This window comes from Urtica dioica, unplaced genomic scaffold (genome assembly GCF_054948205.1).
Source record: "Urtica dioica subsp. dioica isolate 48M unplaced genomic scaffold, U.dioica_male_clone48M_v1_H2 Urtica_dioica_male_H2_contig_59, whole genome shotgun sequence".
Taxonomy (NCBI): Eukaryota; Viridiplantae; Streptophyta; class Magnoliopsida; order Rosales; family Urticaceae; genus Urtica; species Urtica dioica.
This window is the reverse complement of record NW_028297249.1, coordinates 1-10,404: the sequence shown is the minus strand read 5'-3', so window position 1 is coordinate 10,404 and position 10,404 is coordinate 1. Positions and strand designations below refer to the sequence as shown.

The window sequence follows — 10,404 nt, the reverse complement described above, 5'->3', positions numbered from 1 at the left end:
ATGTACTAGTGGAAGCGGTAGTGTTTATCAGTACACAATATGTTTTTTTTTTTCCTTTCCAAAAACTACCTTATAACTACTTTAACTGACAGAATAAAATGGGAATCGGAAAAGAACAATAGTAGTATTAGCAAATTAATAAAAAGGAAAACTATTGGCAGTTTTTCATTATGATGTAGATAATTGTGAGACAACTAGGAAAAGCCACGAATAATTATGTACTGTCATGCACGCGCGCGCATTGAATTTGTAATACGCATCTCATGCATATTTTGCCTCCCACTTTTTACTCGCATCTCCTTAATTACATCTCCGACCTCATCACTCGAGCATTGTGATGAGGAAGTATGAATATTCTTTTGAGGACAAAAACAAAAATATTCACTAGTACTTTTCAGTTTTCAGTATTTGATGTTGCTTTTTATTTCCTTTTTTTTTTTTTTTTTTTTCATCTCCACGCTGTTCTTGTATTACTTTAGCATAGAAGCAGTCACGGAGCCAAAAATTAAGTCCAAAGGGACAAATTTGAAAAACAAAAATTCAAAAGGTAAAAAATCATATAAATTTGAGCTGAATATAAAAAAAAGGGTAAAAAAATGTTAAAAAAATATGAGTAAAAAATTCAAGGAGTATCGCCGAGATATGGATGGTTTTGCGTCGGAGATTGCGTCTAAGACTCAAAACCTTTCTCCTCCTCTCGCGGAAGTCACGGTTATTCTCCAAAGTATGTCGTTTGCTCGTGATATGGGTTGGAATATAGTCATTATCAAATCCGATTCCAGTTACGGAGTTGGGGACGATTCTTAGCGATATTAAAGTGTTGTCATCTAATTTTTTTAGATTTGGAGATATTGTTTCATCCTCGTACTTGTAATAAACCGCCCATAATTTAGCTCGTTTTGCTCTTATTCATGTTTCGGGCACCCGGTGGTTGGGAATCATGCCTTCTTGTGCTTTGCAAAAGGTCATGAACGATCACCGTGGTATTAGTCCGTGTTTGTACTCACGGTTTTCCTCTGTCATCTAAATGAGTGTTCTAATATATTCTCCGTGGTTTCGCTCGTTTTCAACAAGAAAAAAAACTAAGAGAAGTCAAAACCACGCGATAGTTGCTATAAAACAAGTACTATCGATGCACTAAATTTTAGGTGAGGAGCATAGTCCCATCAAATAATTTCTTATTCAATATATATATATATATATATATATATATATATATATATATATATATATAAACAAAGTCATTTGTTAAGATCTCGTAAGAGCAACTCCAATGAATGAGAGCATTATAAGCTGATTTGACATTGCACAAAAAAACATCTGTTGGGCTTTATACATTGTGGGCATTCTGGGTTTCACCAAATATCGAGAATCGGGACTCCTGCTTGACACCGATGCTCAATCTTTTTTTATTTTAAATAATAATGGGTTATTTAAAAATAATAAAATATTAAGGTGGGTCACGTCGAGTAACTAAACCTGGGAATTTGGAATGGAAATGTGGTGGAATTCCATTCCTTCTGATCGATTTTAAGGAATGGAAATTTCCTTCCACTGATAAAGCGTGGAAGGAATTATTCCTTCCGTTGACCAGCGGAAATCAGTGGAAATGGTACGAAAATGTTCCTTCCAGTGGTTTCCGCTGATTTCAACATATTTTCTATTATTTTATTTTTTAACCCCTAATTTTTTTTCTCCTATAAATATCACCCTTATTCACATTATTTTCTCACAACTTTCTCATATAATTTCTTCTCATACTCTCTTCAACTACTCTAACTCTCATACAATATTAATATATACTTGTTTTATTATAAACTGTCTAATTTAATTTTCATATATAATTATAGTATATAGTGTTAATATATAAATTTAGTAAAGATTATCGTTTTATCCACTTTTTTTTGTTCTTCTTCATATATAGTTTGTAATATAATTTTAATATGTAATTTTCATATTTAAATTTAGAATATAGTTTGAAAGATTTTATGAGTTTAAAAACTAAATTACTCTCAATTTTCTCATTTTACATTTTAGTCCTTATTTAAAAAACACTACATTTTAATCCTTTAAAAATGTATTTATTTTAATTATTAATTTTTATGTACGGAAATAGAAATTTCCACCATTGGAATGGAAATGTCCGTACCATTCCCAGTGGAATTCCGGTCAACACTGGAAGGAATAATTCCTTCCAGTCAAAATCGGAATTCCGTGCCCAATGGTAATGGATTTCCATTTCCTACCAAATGCCCAGGTTTACGAGTAACTTTTAAAGATGTCTATCATTGGAATTGTTTTTTGTCATAAATTATTCGTGGAGATGTGAAAAAAAAATTTAATTTAAATATATTTTATAAAATAATGTGTCAAAAATAGAGATCTCTTAGTATTGGTGATGCTTATTTTAACTATATTACTGATGGTATCTTATTTTCTCTTTCCTTTCATTTTTTTTATTTATGTGCCGAAATTGATTCAAAGACAAATCTTTAGTCTTCAAGCCTCTACTCGGACTCCCTTCACTTATATTGACTTGTCTCCATGTGAAGATGAGATCAATCTTCAACAATTTCGTTTCTTTGTAGTTAATTAGTTGAAAAGAAATGTAAATGTTGGGAGTTCAAAATTAGATATTAGTTTAAAATAACCAATCCGAGATTTGAATTCCATAAAAACATTTAAAATTGAAAAGTACCTGTCCGAGTGTAATTTTGGATTATAGGTATTCAAACATTTATTTTCGATTTGTTTAGTTTTATAAGGGGATATATATTACTATGTATTGTCGCTCTCGTGGACAAACATTATGTTGTATAGGACTGAGATACTTGATACAACAACTTGACTTTTCAAAAAGAAGAGTTGTAAGGGGATATGAAGAGTTGTAACTCAAAAAGAACTCTTTTTTCAAGTTTTACTTGTCTTTTCTCTTTTAAAAAAAACTCCTTTTCATGCTTCTTTTTTTTTTCCTTCTAGAAACAAAACATTTTGTGGATACGATTGTCACGTTTCATTATATTTATATATATTAAAAAAAACGTTCTTTTATCTTAAAAAATATTATTTAGATGCTGCTTTTCTCTAGAAACAATATATTTGGTGGATACGAGACAACAACATAGGGATAAGTAAACATAACTTTTTCGATTACCAAAGAAAAAAACAAGGCACGACATTACTTTGTTCTAATCTAAACAACGATTTTAATGGCACTTTTCCTTAGAATTTAAATCTTCGGCGGCCTATATTTTTCTATTTTTGTTTCTTCATTTTTTTTTTGGGTAAAGGAATGAAAAAATATATTATAGTTACGTGGTTAACTATTTTAACCATTTTAACACAAAATCGAGACAATAGATAATTAGACGGATAATTTTGTATTCGAGTTTATATTAATTAATTTTAACTGTTTAAGATCCACCCAGCTACTTTCACAGTTACGGATGAACTTCATTCTTTCACAAATTGAAATTGAAAGTGAGGTGCTTAGTTAAAACATTTTCAAAAAGTAGACCATACTTTATTAAGATTTTTTAAATCAAGTTGTAATATAGTTTTAGTTGTTTCATTAAAACATTCTTGTGAGCAACAAATCATATGGTCAAACTAAAAATTAGATGTTTGTTGCTAACTTGTAACATCACGTTTTTTTTTTAAATAGTAAAATTAACGTTACGAATTTAAATTTGTAAAAATCACTCAAATTTAAATGAACTCCTGCATTTTATCATTTTTTTTTATTTGTCATCCTATCAGCATTTTAGTTAACATTTTGTGTGTTAGTTTGTCAAGAACGGACATGATAAAAGTAGACATTATCGTACATTAAGTGATAAATTAAGATAAGAGGCAAAAGTCAACTAAAAAATATAGCTTAATAGATGATACTTTAATTATAACAATGGTATATAGGCATGTCCATTTTGATAAATTAACGTGTCAAAACTCAAAAGTAAATAAAAAAAATTAAAAGATAAATTTTAATTTAACAAAATAAATAGATAGCTAAAGGTAACCTAAAAAACACAAGCTTATATAAATAGCTATCCTAATAATATTCAAAAGCTTCCAAGTACCTGTCGGCCAATTTTTTCAAAAGTGGCACTCCGATTGTGACAAAAAAATTATGCCTCTGATAATGTTCTTGAAACTTCATAGCTCACAAATTTGTCCATTTTAGTCCAACTTTGACTATTGTTTAGTGGTTTTTCAATATTCCATTTGCTCTAACGTTGACTCCCCTTTTTGGGTCAAAGTTCCCATTTTGATCTACGCTACAATGATGTCAATCATAGTATATGGTGAATAGTCAGCTATCTAATGTGACTAAATGATAAAATATAAAGGCAAATATAAAATAATCAGAGAGAGCTTATATTGGGCTGGGCTAAGGCTAATGTAGTTCAAGGCTCAAGCCCAAGGTTGAAAGATGACTATTATACATTAAAAAAAAAACAACAAAAAACAAAAACAAAAACTGAATACACGCCAAATTAAACGATTTTTTGTTTCTTTGAAATCAGCAGCACAATAGTACAGCTACTTAAGAGCGAGAGCGATCATTGCAATTGAACTATGAATTATCAGTTTTTTAACGGTTTACCAAGTCCTAGCCTTACTTATATATCAATATCATAATTTGAAACCAAATTGGGTGAGGAATTTTATCTACCGGGACGTGTTTCGGCGTAGCGAAGAATTCGAGGGAAACTACAATCAATGTGTTTTAGATCCGTGGTAATCATCTCCCATGAATTTTGCATGAAGAGACACTCCCATGAAATAATCATCTTGCATACATGTAGATTTTGCTGGTTTGAATTCCTCTTTCGAAGACTCTTGGTCTTAGTTAATCGGGCTTGATCATCAACCAAATAGATTTTTGTCAAAGAGTCAATATTGTGCTCGAAATTTTGTGTATATTATCGGCATTCCACTATCAAAATCCAACGCATGTTTAAACTCGTGAATATTTTCATCGAATGGGTCTAATTTGTCTCGAGATTGAGTCGATCTTTGTATTCAAACTTATTTAATCTGTATATAGTTGTAATATTGAGTTGAAAATATATTTTAAAAAAAATCATAAAAATTCAGGGACATATATAATATTATCAAAATTTGTGAGGCGTATGCCGTAGTTAAAGTGTTAAACCCTTCTATTTGATTTTATTACAATAAAGTTACAAACAATAAAAATAGAACAACTCACCTGAATATTTTAAATTAAAAAAAAAAAAAACCGTCATAAACGAAAATGAGATTGAATCAAATCAAGAAGTGGTATTCGGGGTCAAAATAATAATAACTAAAGAGTAAAAGGGCTTACCCGCAAATAAACTCCCCAAGGCAAACAGCGAATTTCGAATTTATCGGACCGTTGAAAGGGACAAGAAAGAAAGAAATTAAAAAAAAAAAAAAAAAACAATAAAAACACAGAACCAACCAAGTAACCGTTGAAAAAACATTTCTTTTGAAACCGAACAAAATCTTCACATCCAACAACGATGTTGTCTCTGTCTCCGTTTCATCTTTTTCCTTCTTCTTCATCTTCTTCACTTCCACTTTCAAATCAATCTCAGTAACTCCCAAAAATAACCGAAACCCAAAAATAAACCCCCCGAAATGGGTTGTGTTACTTCGAAGCTCTTTTGCAAAGAGCTCGAAAACGAAACGAAAGCTTCAAACCAGAGTAAGAAGAATCACATAGTGTCTCTCACCTCAAGCACGTACGGTCTCCTCAACCTCGAAAAAACCCACGAACAGATCACAGAAGAAGAAGAAACGACGACGAAAGACGCGAAGAAACGACAGAGATCGTCTCCGCCGAGAGAGACCAAACCCGAGGTCATCAACGCCTGGGAACTCATGGAAGGCCTCGAAGAACCAGACCCAGAAGAATCAGAACCAGAGCCAACGAAGAAGAAGAGCCCGAACAGCACAACGAGATCGATCCTCTTAAAAGGCTTCGCAGACATCGATCCTCGGAGCCCTCTCAAGTTCCTCAACCGGGTCGGATCGCCGAGGAAATCCAAAACCCTAGGCGGCAAAGAGAATCGCCCGACCCGAACCGTCATCAACAACAGCAACGCGATGTACACTCCGGCTCGGCCGAGGAAGAAGAAGAACCTGGTTTTCGAGAAAGACCTCTCTCGATCTCCGGCGGAGTCGGAATCGGAATCTCCGGCGGTGGTGATATACACGACGACGCTGAGGGGTATAAGGAAGACCTTCGAGGATTGCAACAAAGTGAGGTCGGCGATGGAGTCTCAGGGAGTGAGATTCTCGGAGCGCGACGTGTCGATGGACTCGGGTTTCAAAGAGGAGCTCCGGCGAGTCACGGGGATCAAGGAGATTAGGGTTCCGGCGGTGTTCGTAAAAGGGGTCGCGATCGGGGGCGAGGACGTGATTAGGCTCGAGGAGGAGGGCAAATTGGGGATTTTGTTGGAGGGGCTGCCGAGAAGGCGGGGCCCGGAAATGGACTGCAAAGGGTGCGGTGGGGTCCGCTTCGTGGTTTGCGGGGAGTGCCACGGGAGCTGCAAGGTGTTTCTGTTGGAGGGCAAAAGTGGAAATGAAAATGTTGGGAAGAAGAAGAAGAAGAGTAAGAATGAGAAGAGTACGGTGAGGTGTGGGAGGTGCAATGAGAACGGTTTGGTTCGTTGTCCTCTCTGTCGTTTTTGAGGGTCTTGTTGTCGTTTTTTATTTATTTTGATTGAGGAATGGGTTTCTTAAAGAGGGTTTTGGGTGCCCTTTTTTTTTTTTTTTGTATGTGTTTTGTTGTTAACACGGCAATTTGGTTGGTTGTGTTTGTGCGTGTGTGTGTGTGTGTGTTTTAATGTACTTTCTGACTTTGGAAGGTTATATATATGATTATGATTATGGAATTGACGGTGATGGTGTTATACTCAGCTTGTAGATTGATATTGGGATTGGTATTATATATATATATATATATATATATATATATATATATATATATATATATATATATATATATATATATATATATATATATATATATATATATATATATATATGCTATGTCTTCTTACAATTTAATTGTTCTGATTGTGTTGTGTTTTATACTATGCTATGTCTGGTGGTGGTGGTTTAGTTAAAATTATACTAAACTTGTGGATTGATATTGGGATTGGTATTTCATTATTTTGAGCATTATAAAAAAAGGGACTGGTAGAGGATGGGTTTTTCTTCTTACAATTTAATTGTTCTGATTGTGTTGTGTTATAACATGCTATGTCTGTTTGGGAGGAAGAAAAAAAAAAGACCGATTGAAGTTTTTCTTGTTTTTTTTTTTCTTTCTTACGATTTCATTGTAGTGATTGTGTTTTCTTTGTGGACCTTATATTTGTGTTATAATATGCTATATCTGTTTGGGAGAGAAAAAAAAAAAGGATTGATTGAAGTTTTTTTTTCTTACAATTTCATTGTAGTGACTGCGTTGTGTATTATGTTGTTGCTGACAATGGTGGACACAAGTTTGATCTTGATAAATAGCGCGAGAGTAAATCCAGTGAGGATTATATTTCGCTTTCATCAAACTAGGAGAGTAGTCAAAAGACTCAAAACTCAAAAAGAGAACATTTCAGCATTAAGTCATTGTGTATGTAAGCGAACTTAGAAAAACAAAATTATTTCTGAATGTGACAGTGATACTGACATGTTATAAACCTTTTTTTCCCCCTTGAAACTACATGCTATAAACTGAAATTAGTTAAATCTTAACTTATCCAATGCTTCTTGGAATGTTGGTCACACAAACTAAAAAAAAATTAAAAACAAATTTTAATATATTTATTTATTCCTTTTTATTTTAGACACATGTAGAAATAAAAAAAAGAAAAATAAAAAAAACTTGGACATATTGATCGAGAACTAAAACGTTATACAACCAAGGAGTATTCAAATCTTGTATACAACCACGTGACCTATCATTTTTTTTTCTTCAACTTCTAATCTTCTTACATTACATATATAAATTTACTTTTAAGTTTAAATTGCTCAAACCATACGGTTGTGTGACAAAACCTAACTTACATTTAGCCCCTTAATTTTTAGACAAAATATGCAGACACGCTTTCTACATGATTCACTTCCGTAATTACCAATTACCATTTTACAATGAGATATTAAATCGTAAATCATGATTATTGGTTATTACTATGAACACATAAAGGATATGTGTGAAAGGTTGTCCTTGTCCCTCCATAAAAATACATATTTGTGTGCGTGTGTATATAGAAATACTATTTTATATTGCTCTACAAGTTCCGGTATTAAGCTTAATTCAAAAATACAAAATAGTTCGAAATTTTCGAATTAATTGTTGAAAATATTTTTTATATGTATATTAAAAAAATCGAATTGCTATATCATCGTACGACAAAGCGTGATAATATTTATCTTATCGGCTCAAACATTTTTGGACACATACATGAATCATGTTTCTACACGATCCATTAGCACTGAAAATTAATTACGATAAAGAAAAAGGGAAAAAAGACTGTGAAACCGCTGGCATAAATATGGCATATATTTTTCCATATTTTCCAACTAAATAATCCTAATAATTTCGTCAAATGATATGCTTTACACAGACTGAAGTGAAAGGAAATAGGAATGAAAAAATCTCCCATTTATCACGTGTAATATCAAAGATTCATTTTAAATGTAACAAAATAAAACGGAAGGTATAATAACTCACACGCAGACGTATTAACACACGTGTGTCAAGCCTTTGACTAGTTTGTGACGACAAAGTAATGTCACACTCTTTGCAGCCACAAAAAAAGAAAAACCCACACAAAACTTCAAGAAAATACACCACTTCAAACGCGCCACGTCACCAAAAGCAAAATAGTTTGGCCTTCTGCATTTACGAAATCGCCATTTTGCCGGAGCGATGACATAGACTCGTCCACACAGGATTGAAACCCCCCCTCTTAATCACACGCTTGTACAGCCCAAATATCCTCCTTTATAATTACAATATCTCTTCCAAACGCAACTCTTTTTCTCTCTCATATCTTATTTTCACTGCCTTTTTCTCTGTTGAGAGAAAGAGCTCATTTCTAGTTCGCTATGGCCGGAAGAAAGAGAAGAAAGATTAAACTGTAAGGGCTTTTTTCCCTCTTTAAATTCTCTGCTCTGTTGACTTCAAAACAGTTCGTTGTGATTGATTGTGAAACATCGTATTGGACATTTTTTTCTTTTTGGGGGAGATTATATTTTATGGTTTTAGATTGGGTTTTCAATTATGTGTTTTTAGGTATTGGGTAGCCCTGGGTTGGAAATGCAAAGCAAATGTGCTCGCTTTGACTGAGTTTTAACCTAGTTAAATTGGTTGATCAGAGTCAATTCTCTTGATCTGTGACTTGGAAATGATTCTAGGGTTTCTAATTGAAATTGAAAATACTATTGAATCTCTGTGAAATTGTGTTTGATTTTGACATCCAATCGCAATTGGGATTTTTTCTTCCTTTTATTAATTGTGATTAGTTTGGATGAGACAATACAAAGCCACAAGAGAGAAGAAGGGAAAGAGGAGAGGAATGATGATGGGTTTGAACTTCAGACATGGTCGGATCTTCCGACGGAGCTTTTGGAGATAATTCTGTCCCGTCTAAACCTCGACGACAACGTCCGAGTCTCGATCGTCTGCAAGAGATGGAACTCGGCGGCCATATCCGTGAGAGTGGTCAACCAGTCTCCGTGGCTCATGTACTTTCCGAAATTCGGAAACTTGTACGAGTTCTACGACCCGTCTCAGCGCAAGACTCACTCGATCGAGCTCCCCGAGCTGAACGGCTCGCGGGTCTGCTACACCAAGGACGGTTGGCTCTTGCTCTACCGCCCGAGGTCGAACCGGGTCTTCTTCTTCAACCCTTTCGACCGGAAGGTCATCAAGCTCCCGAAATTCGAGCTGACCTATCAGATAGTCGCGTTCTCGTGCGCCCCGACCTCACCGGACTGCGTGCTCTTCACGGTGAAGCACGTGAGCCCCACGATCGTCGCGATCAGCACGTGGAACGCAGGTGCGAACAAGTGGGTCACGGTCAACTACCAGAACCGACTCCCGTTCGTCAGCAGTATCTGGAACAAGCTCGTGTTTTGCAACGGGATGTTCTATTGCCTGAGCCTCACGGGTTGGCTCGGGGTTTTCGACCCTCGGGAACGGACTTGGAACGTGCTCTCGGTCCCGCCCCCGAAGTGCCCGGACAACTTTTTCGCCAAGAATTGGTGGAAAGGGAAATTCATGGCCGAGCACGACGGAGACTTGTTGGTCATCTACACGTGTTCGAGTGAGAATCCCATCGTGTTTAAGCTCGACCAGACAAACATGGTCTGGGAAGAGAAGCAGAGCCTCGGAGGCGTTACGCTCTT

At 34.9% G+C, this 10,404-nt stretch overlaps 2 protein-coding genes across 2 annotated transcripts; both read left to right on the top strand.

The window, feature by feature from the left end:
* Nucleotides 1–5,447: 5,447 nt before the first annotated feature.
* LOC149376170 (Glutaredoxin family protein) lies at nt 5,448–6,934 on the top strand. Its single transcript, XM_089606609.1, has one exon. The coding sequence runs from the start codon at nt 5,629–5,631 to the stop codon at nt 6,682–6,684; it is 1,056 nt and encodes a 351-aa protein (XP_089462735.1). The 5' UTR covers nt 5,448–5,628; the 3' UTR covers nt 6,685–6,934.
* A 2,072-nt stretch (nt 6,935–9,006) lies between these two features.
* LOC149376169 (F-box/kelch-repeat protein At1g57790-like) lies at nt 9,007–10,398 on the top strand (the record flags this gene model as incomplete). Its single annotated transcript, XM_089606610.1, has 2 exons — nt 9,007–9,134; nt 9,520–10,398. Coding segments are annotated over exons 1-2 (911 nt in total), but the record flags the coding sequence as incomplete, so codon positions are not given.
* Between the last annotated feature and the right edge of the window lie 6 nt (nt 10,399–10,404).

Bases quoted from the DNA above. Each gene is read 5' to 3' on its own strand.
- LOC149376170 (XM_089606609.1), top strand. From the start codon at position 5,629: ATGGGTTGTGTTACTTCGAAGCTCTTTTGCAAAGAGCTCGAAAACGAA.